The sequence below is a fragment of the Aphis gossypii genome, chromosome 1, assembly GCF_020184175.1.
Source record: "Aphis gossypii isolate Hap1 chromosome 1, ASM2018417v2, whole genome shotgun sequence".
Lineage (NCBI taxonomy): Eukaryota > Metazoa > Arthropoda > Insecta > Hemiptera > Aphididae > Aphis > Aphis gossypii.
This window is the reverse complement of record NC_065530.1, coordinates 41,225,954-41,243,849: the sequence shown is the minus strand read 5'-3', so window position 1 is coordinate 41,243,849 and position 17,896 is coordinate 41,225,954. Positions and strand designations below refer to the sequence as shown.

Sequence of the window (17,896 nt, the reverse complement as noted above, 5' to 3'; positions counted from 1 at the left end):
TAAAAATCAAAATTTTATTAAATTTATTATTAAGTTAAAAATGGTTTAAGCATGATTTTATGAATATGAATCGCCCAATAAGTCAATACCTATATAAGCATAAAGTTAGTAATGTAGTATCTAAACAGAATATTTTAATATATAGGAGATACATCAGTCCTATACATACTCTATTAAGTTACGTTACTTTAGGTTTTTAGATTCTAAAAGAAGTGATGAATGTATTGATTTTACAATGATGTGTGTGTTTTTTTTTGTGTGTGTGTACATCATAACTTGTCGACTTATTTCGACATTGTTGAAATAATGCTTCAATTTCAAACTTTGGGGGTTGTTTCCGAGGGTAAAGTGAATATCTTTGGTGCATTATAGAGGTCAAACGTAAAAATTTTCCAACAGTTTAAAATAATCGAGAAAAACATAAAATAAAATAAATAATATAAAATATATTATTTTTGACTCACAAAAAGACAAAAATTGCATAAATACAGTACGTGAAGAATTTTGTGGTATATTTGTCGTTAATTTCTGGATAAGTAAATCTAATCTATGGTTATACCTAAGGCTAGATTCAGGGGGTGATTGATGGCATTTGTACCAGAAATTTTGGCCGGGAGAGGGAGTGGAAACCGAAATTACTTAATAATTTTTCTTCTAATATTTCTAATTTTTTTTTAGAGAATAACAGTGATACATAATTATTAAAAATGATGGCGTATTGGCGTAGGTAACAGTGGTTTATGGTACGTAGACGGTAGTATAATAAGAGGGGGCTGAATAATTGAGAATCATAAGAGGGCGCACTAATTTTATACTTTACTTCGCGTAAAAAATATAATAGATCCGGTAAGGTTTTACTGGCATAAAATATAGTTTGCTCTCCTCCATACAAATTTTTTAAGATACGCAGGTACACGGTGTGCCTTCACTTATCCTATACCATCGTATTAGACACAAGTGTGTGTGCATTGACTGCCTTATGCAGGCGATGTCAACAATTCAACATACCTATTTTAAGTTCAATATATTTTGCAAATCTATATTAATAAACAAAATCTAATTAATAATTATCCATTTGGGTGTTCTGAAATAATTATAGTGTCTTACACTAAACAGATCATCTCTTATTTATTTAGGTACAATTCAAAATTATTATTAAATACGCGTTGAACGTCACATATTATACACATTGCGGTGTGGAGTCGTATTTCATATTTCACACAAAACCGTCGATTGTGGGGACAATACGATAACTTCACGAAAATAAAATCTGTTTCGTCCGTAAAACAAATCGATGTAATGTGACGGATGTATGTTTCCACGAGACACACGCTGGCGTATATGCTGCATGTGGATCATATTATATACGTCCGATTGCACGTGTAGGTATATAGGTATATATACTCCGTATAAACGCGCTAATACATTAATATTATTTTGTATAAATATATAAACGTTATATGCCATCTACGTATATTTGTATACATATATATATATATACACGTGCAAGATGATAGATATGGTAATAATATAACATATGATCTTGCACGGGCCTAGAATAATTAACGTTTCCGCGAACCACCGCTGTATTTATATATGCTCGAGCGACACACGAGTTTCGACACGACATCTCTAGAGGGAATTTTTTTTGACAAATTACCCAACACCAAGGGTGGTCAACTGGGTCACAGTCACACGTCCGTCCGCACTCGCCTTCCGGGCAACACACACCCTCGTCGCGAGTTCTCGATAAAAACAACAACGTTTACGTTCATATTAACATATTTTCATGTATACGCTCACTATTATATACAATATTAGGTATACCTATATTATAGGTTTGTTATTTATTGTTATTTGCGATACACGCATGTACACGATATGTTGATATTACACATTTTACACTTAATGCGTTCCAGCACTGCGTGCCCGCGCAACGTCCCCGCGTCCATATGTATGTGTGTGCGAATGTATCACCCGTCGGTCCTACCCGATATACGACGTACGTAAACACGAAGATATTATTATTTATGGGACGTATAATATATTTCATTATGTGACTTATAAAAATGATATAGACGGGTAGTCCGGTGACGCGGCGAAGGCTATTTTTTTGAGGCCAGATTCGGTGGATGGATCCAGGGTGCCCGGATGCGTATAAGACCGTGAGTTTGAGGTAAAATTGACTAATAACTGCATTGGTTAATAGTTACGTTTAACCTATACCGTACATTTAAAAAATATGATATAAATGATAAACAGTGAGTATAGTTATACCTACTAATCATTTATTTATGAACAATAAATAAGGGTAGAAAAAATAACTAAAATTGTTTATGGATATATTTCATGATGGGTACTGGGTAGGTACCTACCAAATATATATCAATAGCGTGTTGAATTATTTTTACTGAACTAGGCAGTGAAAATTTGAACATACCAACCGCCAAACCGTATTTTATTTAAATGTGCATAATATGTGATAATTACCTGTTAAAACCGCTAACTTTGTTCGAATTCTAAATTTATTCAAACATTTATGAATATGTCCAATGTCCTTATTGTCATTAAAAAACAATGAAACATGTTTATACATTTTACATGTTTTAGTAGTTAATGTATAAATTATGACATTTTTGAATTTCCTTCTTAGTTAAACTTTTAAATAAAATTAATTATGGTATTATTATAGAATATTAAATATTGGAATACTAGGTATATATCTGATCTTAGTAACATAATACACGTATAATAATTTACGACCCTGCACCTTTACAATTTTGAGGGAGTGGCCTCTCCTATAAAATTTTAAGCATGCTACTGCCAAATGGCAAATATAAGTAAAAGTAACGTAAGTTTTAACTTACAAAATAACATGTCGTCTACTACAATGGAGTATGATAAATTCGTTATACATATAGATATTTATTATTTAATGTGAGTACGAGTAGCGTATGGACTCACTGTGTGTGTGATATACAGTATCCACAATATTATATGGTAATACCGCGTTTTCAGTACCACCCATATAGACCTAACTGTATACATCATGTAAAATGAGAAATGAGTAATAACACTAATAACTAATCCGTTATTGAGGGTACTATATAGTGTGTTTTAAATGTTATATAAAACACGCATTGGCCGTTGGTGCTTTAAACATAATATTCTGTTTACTACGGCGTTCAAATTATTGGGTAATTTTTTTTCTTTTTATCGAACATTATAAAAGTTATAATATAGTTTTAAAGAATTAATGATACCTAATGTATAAACACGTTACAATTTTATTTTGTACGTATTTTTAAATATTTATTAACTTTAAACAAATATGTGTGACGTATAACGTATCTGATATAAGTAAGTAAGCTATTTAAATATAAAATATAAACTATAATATTCTTATAAGGAACCTTCCAGTAGTGACAGTAGCATACACAGAATTCGTTTATGGGGGAGGGATTACCATTTATATGTATATAAAAAATGTAATATTATCTATTTTAAATATTTCATAAAAGAAATCATTATACATGTTTTACTTATTGGAGGGATGGGGGGTTAAACCTCTCACCCTTCCCCGTCGGTACTCCAGTCTCCAGTAGTTAAGCTAATCTAGTAATTTATCTATATAGCCTATATTTTAATATAGATTTGTTTAATACAAAATAAGGAATTTCTTTGAGAAATGACTTTTGGAATACTTATGCGGTAACTGTGGTTTAACTATATATCTATATATCTAGGAATATTTTAAAATACTTAATATTAATATTTTTTTGATTCAGAATGTTGTTTTAACATTTTTGTAGGCACTGAACTACCTAATATTACAACATATTTTTATATTATAATAGTTTATATTTTATAAGTGCTCTTGTGTAGTCATAACAGTTATTATTGAAAAAATGTGTTTCCTATATAGGTAATCAACATATATTTTTTGTAATGTTTATGTTAGATCTATCGATCTATGTTCTACCAAGTTCGTACCAACTGTATAATGTATATATATAGAAAAATAAACAATAATGTTTTTAATTTTTAAGTGGTTTCAATTTAATTATTTTACTATATACAGTAGCCATAACGCCCATAACTTATACGAGTATAATACATATATTAATATATTATACATTTATACAGCTTCTTAGTTAAACTTCAAATTTTATAATTTCAATTAATTATTTAAATACCTATTCAATGTAATATGATATTTTGTTGTTACTTGTTCCATATTATAAATCAAATTTTCACATTTTGTTATAGCTATACAAAGTTATATTTATAACTTATGTGAAAAATTAATAGACAATAATACAGTGGAAAATAAACTTTAACATCTATATGTTGACGTAATAATTATTTAGAGTACCTATGAGATGATCTGTACTGTTTTAGATTATTAAATATAGCCCCGGAAGCAAGTTGCCGAGCTCTAAACTTTTAAAATTTAATTTTGATAAGTATAAATGTAGGTAATTACTTTTATCATAACTAGTAAATGATATTTATTTGGCAGCCTAGTTTATACAAGTATCAGTTAATTTATTGCATGTACCTAATTTATTTATTTTTTGTCCAGTCATTCAAGAACAACACAAATTAAAAAAAAATCAACAAAACCTTCTAAAAAGTGATATCTATTAAGTTAGTCCTCGATAATTATTGTAATAATTTGTAGGAAGAATGATATTAATCGTTCCTTTATGGACAAAATTTTCTTCTTGTAGCGAAAAATTATTTTTTATTTAGTACAATTTTTATTATACCTTCAAATGACATTAGTTATAGGGTAGTGGGTTAGGTCAGGTTTCATATTTTTCAGTTTTTTAGAATAATAACATAGGTATTACCGCTTACTGGCTCCTGGTGAATAATATGCATGATGAAAACCAATCATTAATAAATTTTAATTTTTAGATTCTACATAGTATATAGTTACAATATGCATGATATAGTGTCACATTGGGATTTAGTATCATTTAATGATGTAACCTATGAATCTACATGTCTAACCAATTCGTAAAACCTAACCTACTCGTAACTACTGTATACCACTTAGGTAAATACGGTTAACGTAAATAAACGCTATAAATTTCACGAAAAAGCGGCCAAATATATGCCACGGACGTGAATTAAATTTTTTTTAACTAATAAATTGTTTCGATCCATGCAGCCATTAGGTATTGAATTGGACGTCTGCCACATACGTGCGACCGTTTTTGACGTTCCACTAAGTTGTAATATATGGTTCAGGAATGCGAATTGAAAGGTATCCGCGCTATTCCTGCTTGGCCGTTGTTCTATTTGGCCGGACGTATCCAAGTTGTATCACGACAGTTAAAGTACAAGAAATATGTTAATTTTTTTTTATATATATTGTATCTACCCTCAAGTGATAATTCTGTAATATTCACCATTCGGATACACGACCCCAGCGCGAGCTGGAAATACCGGATTCATTTTATTTTGATGATCAAGGCTTGTGCAATAACTTTGAAAGGTCGTGCTTAATTCCATATTATAATACCTATAACTCATTTACTTATATAATATAGAACTTAAATTAAAATACCCAACCATACTGTGAATCACACTTCTATTATAAAAACACGGTTGTGCAAAGGTAATTACACACTTTTTATGATAAATTACAATTTAAAATAACATTTTTTTTTGTATTATACAATATATAATTATATATGTATTACGTATGAATTATTATTGTGTGTCTACTGTCTATTATAATATAATGCTACATTTAATAATTGACCGCAGTGTATATATGACATTGTGTATATAAGGCTCACCCACGTCGATGATGGCTAGCCAAACCGACTATAGTGTATACAATTATACACATATATAATATTATAAATCATTCAAAATCGATAAAATATCGAATACACATAAATATACACTGTATGAACAAAATTTGAATTAAATAAACTAGTGAGATTGTATAACCATTGTAAGAGTATGCTATAAATATATATTTAATATTATATTAATTTAGGCATATAATACTCCGACTATCGCAGCTATTTAAAACGTTTGCATTATAATATACGCGAGTGACAAAAATGTTAAGTGAATTTCAAAGATAGACTTTTTTATTACAATTGACTTGTATAATTAAGTCTAAACTGCAAACGCGTATATCTAATGATGATACTTTATGATTGACGATTGTTTTAAATTTTTAATACATTGCACAAAATTACAGAAACAACTATTTACTATAATAACATGTATTGTAATAGATAATAGTACCTACTAATTATATGTATTATATATAAGTATAATAGTACTAGAACTGGCTCAAGCCCTCCAAAACCATTTCTCTGTCGATAAAAATAGAAAGGTAGCTTAGAAATATTATAGTCAATAACTTTTTTCGTTTAAATGGATTATGAAAATTGTATTTCAGTTTTCTCTGTATTTGAATACTTTTCCATATTATAATAACCATAATATCACACAATCACAAATACGTATTACACAGAAATATGTATATTGTAAATCGTAATATTAATCGTGCATTATACAAGAGAAACCGAAATGTTTACATACTAATTATACCTTTATGGGATAGTGATTCTTCGGCATTTGAACAGCACATGACCCGCGACCGAATGCTCATCACGAAGAGGACAATATTATTATTATTATTATTATTATTATTATTATGTGGACGTGTTCAAGTGGCGTGCAAATAACAGACGAAAAAACGCACGTTGCGGCTAACGAGGCGGTTTTACTCGTAAGATATACAGGAATCTCTATATACGCTCGCACATTTGTTTACAACTCGAGAATGTAATATATGTGTATATTATTATATCTACCGCAGCGTGTGTGTGTTATACAGTGTGTATACGATGGGTGTTGTGTTACGCGGTAGGTAAAAGAAAAAAAAACGAAAAAAGAAAAAACCATCCCCCGGACCAGACGTCGGACTTTTTACGATTATTAATAAGGGATAGGGTACGAAAATAAGCAATCTGTCTGCAGAACGTATATATACGCGTTACGTCGCGTATAATATACGCACACGGTGCGTATAGTAGTATATTATATGAGGTGCACGCGTATACACATATCGGGAAGTCGTTAAAAGAAAAAACGGGATCGAAACAGTCGGCCAGATGATTTACCGCCGGCGATGATATATACATTTTTATTTTATTTATTTATTTTTTTTGTTATCCCTTTGCACGCGACCCGAACGAACCTAACCCGTCACGTCCATCACGCGATTTAAACGTATACGGCTGCTGCTGTACCACGAATCGATGATGATCATATTATATAGCTCTACGGTCATGTCTCGTGTGGTATATGTTTAGATCTAATATTTTAGACGACGCATTGACGCGACTAAATATAGTAGGTAGGTGCGTAATACAAAAAATTATAATATATACTAATAATAAACTATGTATGGCCATATAGACTACGATTTATAAACACTATTCATGGTTAGACATATTTTTAATTTTAAACGTAAACTATTTTTTTTACAACTAAAAGAGAAACACAGGTTCTATATTTCTTATAGATGTATTACAAGACGTACCGTATAGTAGGTCCCTACGCCCCTACGTATAGTCATCACTGTGTCTCTTTTATACATTTTATTTACCTATATACCTATATACCTATATAATGATATTTTTATTTACCATAATGTTATTATTGTGTGAAATGTATTAACCACTGTGTAAGAAAAGAAATCCAAAATAAAGTTTGATAAAAAAAATTATGATCTCAAATCAACATCACATAATAATTTTTTAATTATCTTATTCTTTAGTCTAATAGTTTATAAAGATGATATTATAATGTATAGATTAGCGTTTTACTTCAACTAACCTCCAGGCTTCAATCACTTCTTCAGTATTATGTAAAATAATATGTATTATATTATTACCTATAAACATTTATTTATAAAGTTAGATTTACTCGGGTATATTATGATAATAAGACGAATTGGTTGACTCGAAATAATATTTTAAATTGTAAGTGATAACTTATTATTATTTTCTACCTGTATCGGTAAGTGAAACAAATACATACGCCAGCCAAACGATTTTGAAATGTCCAGATATAAATGTACTGTAGGTATTCTATTATATAATATATGTGTACAAAGCTGTGAGCTTTAAGGTGACCATAATAATATCACCGCCATCGAGCGTAAACTCGTATGTTTGGGGTGGCCCGACCCATAAATCATAGTAATAGGTATATTTTATATAATTTATATGTGCGTGTGTTTTAAAATGAATTATGAAATGACTTATTATTATAGTTATTATTTATAAAACCGCTTTACTATATTATGTTGAGATACAAATATAGGTATTTATATTTATATTAATAATTATGAATTTATTAAGATTTACTAAATAACTATATTATTAAGAACTATAATATTTGTAAAGTATTATATTATGAGTAGTTCATTAGTTTAACATTTTACAATTTTTATAAATATTATTTTAATTTTTAATAAAGTTTAAGTTCATAATACTATTTATTACATAAAAACATGTAATTTAAATAATGCTTATAAAAAATAATAATGTATTTTTGATATAGGTAGTTTAATTGATAAAAATAACTTTTGAAGAATTTTGCGTTACATATTGAAGCTTTTTTAATCGAGTGAAAAAATTATGCGTATAACAAATAATTAAAAAACAACTAAATGGTCGAAATTGTTTTATATATATTATATAGCACAATAAGATACAAGATACATTATAAGTCTATGAGTAAAATAATGTTGAAAAACAAATTATATATAAATATATCATAATGTATTGTATATTAGTATAATTATACCTACGGCTAGCTATGCGAGTAGTTTATATATGTTTTCCCCTCATAAACTCATAATATTATTATATCACATTTATTCTCAGCTATATAGTTAAATGTAATTTACGTATATTATAATTCATGTTGTACATAATTATATTATATTACTCGTGAGTCCAGTGAATGTTATCAATTATTTGAAAGCAGGTTGTTTCCGAAGTTCAATAAAAAGCGTTCATATAATTAAGTCACGTACAACCTGTCAGCAATGTGGTATGTTGATATATGATAAAAAATAATATGAACACGAGCTTATATTTGAGAAGTGGGATCCGGGCTTCATATTAGTTCATAATAATAATCACTGGGATATTTGTTTATGGTGGAGAGGCATTAATGTAAGGAGGAGGTTGGGTGTTGTATACAATATTACTATACTTAGATTATTAGTCTAATTTTGGGGGAAAATGTTATGTTTGTTACTGTTATGTTGTTGCTGAAAAATATTTATCGTGATAATGTGAATCTACATATAATTATAACATCAGCAAATATTCTATTATCTGTAGGGCGATTAAGCTTTTAACAGTAAATACTTGTTATCTCGAAAAGTATAAACATTTAATTAAGTAGTAAATTTAATTGTTATACATAATTAATTGAAGTCTTATTATAGATCAAACTTTTTTTTAAGTTCTATTTTTTAATAATTATTTTTTTTTAAGTAAGTAGGTATACCTGTTTACTTATTTGAATGACAACGCAAATTTGTAAATTTTAAATTTATAAGCGGAGGGATAAGTGTACTATATTGTAACAATGAGATGTGTTTTAAATTTTTTTTATATGCACACTATATATTATATATAAAAAAAATAATAAAATGTCTCAATCTTCAGTATGATAGTTTTTTTGCCTTTTAGTTTTAAATTATATCCTGTATATACTTCGGGGAGCAGAGAGAACAAATATCCCTTTTATTATTTAATAATAAAATGGGAAAAACTGAGAAAAAACGGGATGTGTGCCTTCATTTATTTGTATTTTAGATACTGAAGAATAATATAGTAACTATAAATTATCTATGTTTAACAAATATTTTCTAAAACGATTATATTTTAAAAGATAATAAGTGTTTAGTATTTACTGTTAAAAGAATCACCCCAGAGTTATTAAATACCTACCTATTAAGTATTAATGAATAAATTATAATCAACTGAAATACAATTGTCAATCAAATGTACTATTGAAAAATCTCTCGAATTTGGTAGTATAGTGGTCGAATATAAAGTATATTTATGTTGTGTAATAAATAATTAAATAGGTATACCTATACACTTTATGCAACACTGCTGCATCTATTGTTTGTCGGTTACACGCACTTGAAACGCGTTTATATACGCTTGGTATAATATATAAGATCTTGCTGCCTCCTCGTATTCAAGAGGCTGTAACAGTAGCTAAATCAAACATTTAATATATGTACAATTTATATTAAAGCATTTTTCCAAGTATTTTATCGGCTGTTGCCTGTGACACGTTATTATATAATGTGGATTAATATATTATTATTATGGTTAAAATGGCAACAAGACAGTATTTTGAAAGAAAGACTTCATACCCGACATCAGGCGGCTATCCACAATCCATGTAATTGTGTTTATACTTGTAAAAACGATGATTTATTTTCAATTAAAAGAGTAAATATTTTTATTTGCTAAACATTAATAAATTATTATATGCAGTTCATAGTACAAAAATCACCTCCAAAAAAAAAAAAAAAAAAATACACAAAAAAATGTATTAAAATAATAATTATAATGACTAAAATAATACGACTAGATCATTATACCTATAAGTATATCAATATATCCAAATTATTCCTTTTATATACAACATGGGATTCATTCATTTTTATTATATTTAGATTTAATTAAGTATTCAGTAATACTTATGATTTGTAAGACCAAATGTTCTGATTTTATATCTATGTTAATACATTATTCATTTGCCACTTCTGTTATGAGCTCCATATATAAATAAAGTACCAACTGTAAGATGCGTGCGCTAAAAAAGTTAAAATGTTTAATACCTATTAATATTAAAAGATCACTTGTTTGTTATAAAAATATACAAAATTACGTTAAATATGTATGTATAAACACAAATTGATTGTTGCTATTTATATACGAAAAATAATGGTAATGTTTTCAATATTTATGGTAATGCTTATATGATTAATTAATTAATTTACTAGCTATAACGTTAAGGTTAAATGTTTAAATAGGTAGATACTTAAATAACATTTATATGTAATGGTTTAAAATGAATACTTAAAGTATGAAATTAGTGAGTGGGTCTTTTCTTTAACCCAGCTCAAATTAAAAAAAAACCATCTCAAGTAATATTCAATTAATAATAATAAAGGTTTTTAATGCAAATCTAAAATATATTAATTGAACATAATTTTCCTATCTAAGTCTCATGAATAATTTTGAAAATGTTCTAATTTTATCAGATACCTAAATACAGTAGCACAACAGAATTGCAAGACCCAGGTGTTGCTGCTGGTGGATGCGGGAAAGGGTGTTATATTTTATTTGATGTGCCAAACGTTACGAAAAGTTCTTCTTAGTTGTGTTGTCTTAACGCTAGACTATCATAATATACCTTAATGATAATTTATATCCATATTATATAAATATAATCTATAATAATTAAATAAACTTAATAAATTAGTTTAAACGGTTCGAGAGAAAGAAGTGCACCTACACCCATATTATCGACTTACAAACTTTTTTAAAGTAATATGTAGAATATAGATTAGGTATATAAAAACTTAAATATTTATAAAAAATTATGAAAAAACAATTTAAATAACTTAATAATTTTAATATTTATTCTTAACAATTTACATACCTAAAACTACTAACTGCAACGTAGTTGGCTTACAGTCGTTCATGCAGTATTCCTTTAAAATACACAACATTTCCCCAATCAAAGTTATTCCTTTAATACATAGCCACGGGTATACCAGTTGATGATAATTCTGAAATTTTGATTGAATGATGTAATAATTAGAATTTTTATCCATGTACGCTATACGTATTATTATTATTATAGTACATAAAAATAAGATAGTATACATAAAAAAATCAAATATGAATATTGTGTATCATATTATACAGTTTTATCTTAAAATATCAATATTTTAGTAAATATAAATATATATTATATATTGTATAAGATATGCTAATAAGAATTTAACATTTATTTAAAATGTATACTTATTCTTACTACTTATTAGTAAATTAATAACATCTTACCCGGATAAGAGCAGCAATAATCACCAAAATATCACAAATCGTTGATGTAGTAGTGTAAGCATATCCCCAATACTCTTTGAAATGACATATGACTGCAAACAAGTACATAATTTATCAAAATATGTGGTAGAAACAATTAATATTACATAACTAGTATATAAATAGTATCTACTATAATATAATACATTAATCTCTTTTCTATATTCAGTAAATAATTCCGATAACGTTTTACAAAGTCAAAACTATAATGATAACAATAATAATAATCAAAACGTATTCATCAACATTTTTTTCAATAAAATTTCTTAACCGATGGGTACCTAAAAAATAGGTATAAATAGTAGATACCTATTTATAATTATTCATTTTTCCTTCTAGTTTTCTCTTATTCATATTGTATTCGTTACTTGTATATTATTTCCTATAGGCTATAATTTTGTCTCGTGTATATACTTTTGTTCAATAAAAATAAAAAAAATATTTCTGATGCTTTATTTGTAATTAATTTTTTCAACTAAAATTAATGTTTATAATTGATCGAAATTCGAATGCACAATTCATAATAATATGCAACTATCGTTTTTGTTTACATACAATTTAAATATACTATAATAGTTATATTAGTTAAAATACCAATGGCTTTTTTTAACATAAACTTTTTTCATGCAATATATTATGTCTATAGTTAATTGTAGTACCTACTTATTATTCTTACTATACTTATCAATTTGATATTATTAATGATAATTTATAAGACGAATCATAATAATATTATAATATTGCATGTATATTATGAAACACCTAATGCGTAACTATGTAGTATACACATCATCACTATAACAAACAATTAATAGCTTAATAATAATTGTAAATACCACACGCGTAACTTTATTATGTTGATTATTATTATATTTAGATAATGGTCTGTTTATTAGGCGGTTGGCATATTATTAGTAATAGTTTCTATGGTGTAAAATATTTTTGTGGATAAAATTAATTTCTTGTTCATGCAATTGCTGCATATATATATATTTTATAATAAATATTATATATATTTCACTTACGAAATTCGTGAAACCGATCTTCTAAATTTGATACATGTATTAAATCTGTGACAACAGGACAACTATAATAGTCGTTACACAAACACCATTTTTCAAAACCACTTACAGCCTTTATCATCTAAAATAAGTGAAAACATTTAAAATATTATTTTAACTATTTTGAGATAATATATTGTTTATATTAACATAATAATTTTCTCTACTTAGAAAGTAACGTTTAATTTTAATAACAAGAAAAGGTCATACTATCCTATGATGTCCAAATTATTAACATAGCATATAGAGTTATATAAATATTAGAAGATATTCTTTAATATTATGACTAGGTAATGAATTTTGGTTCAAATTATCGAACTATCATAAGTATCCTTACCAGTGATGATATAACGAAGACTATAATGTACCAACTTATAGACGGACACGCAGACTTTGAGTTTGTTATACTTCTTTTGATCTAACCAAAGGTAATATATTATATATTTGCAAATATTTATTTTTTAAATTGGTTTTAGTGTTTAAAAAAATTACTTGATATATTTTTAATTGTAAAAAAATATGTTCACCATAATTTACCAAAAGTTTGTTAAAGTTTGAAATGTATGGCGTCATTTCAAATTTCATCTTTTTGAACTCAGACTACCTATTTAGAATGAGCCCATTAAAACAAAAAATATAAAACAAGTTTTTAAGATTGAAATTTTAATTATAGCGGTTTCTATAACACGTAGGTATACAATCGTAGAAACATGTATTAGGTAACGAGCTTGTTATGCTCGTTCTCATTTTATGTGAATTTTGTTACTCTGGTCACCATTATATTATTGATTTGTTTAAGTATGATAATATCATAGGTATTTATACTATTTATAAATTAATTAATTTTTTTAGCTAATATTATATTAATTTCAATTGACATAATTATTAAATTGATGAAGATTCTATTATTTTTTTATAAAAAAAGCATATTCTAGACAATTTTATAGTATTTAAATATGGATGTATTATAAATTAAAAATAATATGTCATATAATTAATAATGTTATAGTTCTATTTTATTTGAAACATTTAAAAAATTGAAATAACGCTTATACTTTTCTATGGAAGATATATATATTTTTTAATTAGATAGCTATTTAAGATTGCTCATTGAATATTATAAATAGGTATATTGGTATAATATGGTTTATTACTTTTGTTAAATACTTAAACAGTGGATGAGACTGAATATATTAATTTTTATTTAGAAATAGGCAAATAATCTTATTAATTGTTCAGTAATTTTAGAAAAGTATCTTATTAAAAAATACTTGTTATGAATACTTAAAATTGTCTACCATTATTTTATAAAAATTTACATTCTATAATATTTACCATTCAAAGAATCCAATAGTTCAAATGTTACGTTCAAATTTTAATTTTAATTTTTGTTTTGACTCACTCGGAAATAGGTATTATTTATTTAATTAATGTTGATTCAAACTTTTATTATTATTATCGATGTATTTTAAATTCTATATTGCACTTTAATTTTTAATATTTAATCATTGTCATTGTGATTATACTTTTACACATTTGACCTTTCATGGGGTATTTTAATAATCATATTATTATACAGTTAATTACTAATATACATAACACAATAAAGCTAGGTATATATTATACGTACTATTGTTTTTAAAATGCATGAGAAATTGTTCGATCTATAACATTAGTCCTGTATAACTATTAGGTAAATATACCATTTCAAATTTTAAAAAATAAAATATTATATTATTTTTATTTACTATACTAATAATAATATGTTGTATTTGTATGAAATATGTACTGCCTTTTTTTAAAATTGTTCTATACTTCTACGTAAAATAACAATAATGAATGAACAAAAACCAATGAGTGGAGTAATTACGGGCGGGATTTGGGTGTCGTATTCCTCTCTTGACTTTTTTTTAAAAAAAAAAAAACCTGGTTAACTACATTTATTACTGATATTATTGTATATTATTGAATTTGAATATTTTATAATTATTTGTTTTAGTGTCACATGTATACTTATATACATTTATTGCACTGAAAAGAGATGCTTATGATAAGTACAATTTTTTTTGAGGGGAGGGGGGATAGGCAAAATGTAAAAATATTTCATCCCCCCTATAAACATGACCAAATTACACCAATGAAGCCAATCAATTTATTTCAGTTTGATAATACACTTTTTTACAAATTCATGCGAATACCTAGTATGTAGAATATAGATCACTTATTAATTTACGAAACCTTGTAAAATTGCATGTTTGATCTACAATATAACATAAATATATATAATATATATACATGTATCAAATATAACACAATCACACATACTACACATACTAACAGTGCATTTTTCGATTTTTTTCAATTTTCAATTTTCGATGTTCTACGCATCTTGTGTAGGTACAAAAACATTTCTTAAAATCATTGGACTAATAACTATTATTGTTTTTTCATTTATGATCGTATTTTAACACTTTTTGAAACATCGTACACATATGTATATTCTATTAACTATATATATTATATTAAATATATTTACTGCACCGACGTTGCACCCGCCAAAAACGACCGCGCAAAGCGCACACGCGGCATTCCTCTCGGCGGCGGCTTGTCTATTTGTAGATACAAATCGTTGTAAATTACAATCAGACTCTGAGACGAAATAGAGCTTTGTGTCTCACTAAATAACATTAACTACTTTATCTGCTGCCGCGCGCATTGCACCACCATCGAATCAGCAGCCACCGACACCGCATCGTTCCCACCGCCACAACGGCACATGTTTGTTATTAACCCCAATATTTTCGTTGGCATGGACCATAATAATTATGTCGGTGCGCGCGTCTGAAAAGAGAATAATATTATGATTATTTTGAATAATAGTAAAATACATATTATTACACCTATAGTATGGACGTATGGTTATATTATGCAAAAAAACATTAATTAAATAAGCGTGTATATAATATATATATATATATTATATAACTTAACGAATGAGTATAACATATTAAATATGTTTAAAATACACTACGTACTGTTATTTTGATCCAGGTATACTTACCAGTGGGTATTTTGGATGTTCAAAATAATTACTGATTAATTTTTAACTATTTCAATTACATAATAATAATTGTCTGGTAATATTTCTTCAGTTTTTCTTCACATTTACATAGTTATACACATAGGTATTGAAATATTTTATATTATGGTATCGTTGTAGTATAGTTCATAATTGTTAAATACGGTAGCCCACCCGGTGTTTCTATATTATATAATACCAACTTATATAATTATAATTATTTTTCTTTATCCATATTGTAACTTATTTTAATCAGGATAATAATTAAAAATATCATGTAAGAACAATATTATTTAAAATCTTACAGGTGATATAGAGCATTAGTAATTATTGTTGTTATAATTGTCGGTACATAATTATGCAATGTTATATAAATAATATATTGTAAATAAACAAATAAACTATGATTTGCTAGAATTCGATTAATAGAAAACTACTTTACAATTGAAATAATGGGTCGAAACAGCATACAATATATGTATATTATATATATTATATTACCATATACCTAATAGAATAAAAACTGAGCCTATAAAACAAGTTCTTTTGAAGTTTTTTTATGTTGACATGGTTGGTAATACGACTTCAATACTCGCGGATGTAAACTTAATGTAGTATATCGTCATACCCTTTGCAAGTCATATAAGTATTTTAACGGCTATTACGCATTATCACTGTGCCGTTTACTAACACTAATCTTAGCACCTAATATATTTAATATTCTAGAATATCTTACTCGTGAGTAGTGACGTTAAAAATGTACATGCGGTGTCATCAAAAATAAATAAAATCTATATATTGCAGATTTTGATGATGTCTCAACTCTCAATGTGGTTAAGCCGTTAAAAGTGAACTATACACTAACAACTAATTATACTTTAAAATTTCTCTTAAAGACATTAAAAAAAATAAAAAAAAACATGATTTACTAAATTATTTTTAATCTAACCAGGTTTAATAATTTATAACATTAATAATGAATAATAAATAGAATGTTTTTTAAACAGAATTTTATAAAAAAAAATGAAATAATGCACTGTCACTGAATTACATTTATAATTTGAAAAGAAAAATTTAAGTTGGTTTTTGGTATAGTTTAGTTATTAGTTTAAAGTGATTGATATTTTTTCTCGAGTTTTTGAACCAAATGTTTATGTGAAAATAAATCTCTGAAATTAAAATAAATAGTCATGGGACGATGTTATGGTTTGAGTCCCTGACGACCTCGATAATGATTAAATGTTAGTGCACGGAAACTAAAACCGTCGTCTTGTAAAAATCGTTTAGACTCTAACGGCTGTGGGATAGAGGTAGAGTGATTTCTACCCCTTAATGGGCTGCTGGAAACACACGGGTGGTATCGGGTACAGGCACACGCGACCTCTGCACCTACCCGCCATCAGTCATTGCAACACATATACGTAGAAGATGTTATAAGGGTGTTCAAAACTCGACATGTTTCTTGTATTTTGTATTTTAAAGGTAATCTAACATTCTAACCAGAAACATAACTATTGGAATTATGCTGTAATGGCTTTTGTGTTTTAGGTTCAGTGTTGTTA

General features: G+C 27.0%; 1 protein-coding gene across 3 annotated transcripts; it reads right to left on the bottom strand.

Annotated features, from left to right (window-relative positions):
* Window positions 1-8,774: 8,774 nt before the first annotated feature.
* On the bottom strand, window positions 8,775-14,018 carry LOC114126029 (uncharacterized). 3 transcript variants are annotated; one of them, XR_007606988.1, is made up of 9 exons: window positions 13,748-14,018; window positions 13,593-13,673; window positions 13,220-13,337; window positions 12,156-12,247; window positions 11,749-11,878; window positions 10,682-10,896; window positions 10,451-10,593; window positions 10,160-10,359; window positions 8,777-9,088 (listed from the first exon to the last, which is right to left on the bottom strand). XR_007606988.1 is itself a non-coding variant. In XM_027989889.2 (8 exons), exons 1-6 carry the CDS (start codon window positions 13,838-13,840, stop codon window positions 10,850-10,852), a joined length of 561 nt encoding a protein of 186 aa, XP_027845690.2. In that variant the 5' UTR covers window positions 13,841-14,018; the 3' UTR covers window positions 8,775-9,088; window positions 10,160-10,593; window positions 10,682-10,849. The 3 variants fall into 3 exon arrangements, 1 of the variants encoding a protein (XP_027845690.2); XR_007606989.1 differs by having other exon boundaries at window positions 8,781-9,088; window positions 10,160-10,277; XM_027989889.2 differs by having other exon boundaries at window positions 8,775-9,088; window positions 10,160-10,593.
* Window positions 14,019-17,896: the final 3,878 nt, after the last annotated feature.

Coding starts and splice junctions, on each gene's coding strand:
- LOC114126029 (XM_027989889.2), bottom strand. CDS start 13,840: ATGAAATTTGAAATGACGCCATACATTTCAAACTTTAACAAACTTTTG. Junction 13,338..13,592: donor TCTTCGTTATATCATCACTG/GTAAGGATACTT, acceptor CACTTATTTTAG/ATGATAAAGGCTGTAAGTGG. Junction 10,897..11,748: donor GTTGCAGTTAGTAGTTTTAG/GTATGTAAATTG, acceptor TAACTTTTTTAG/CGCACGCATCTTACAGTTGG.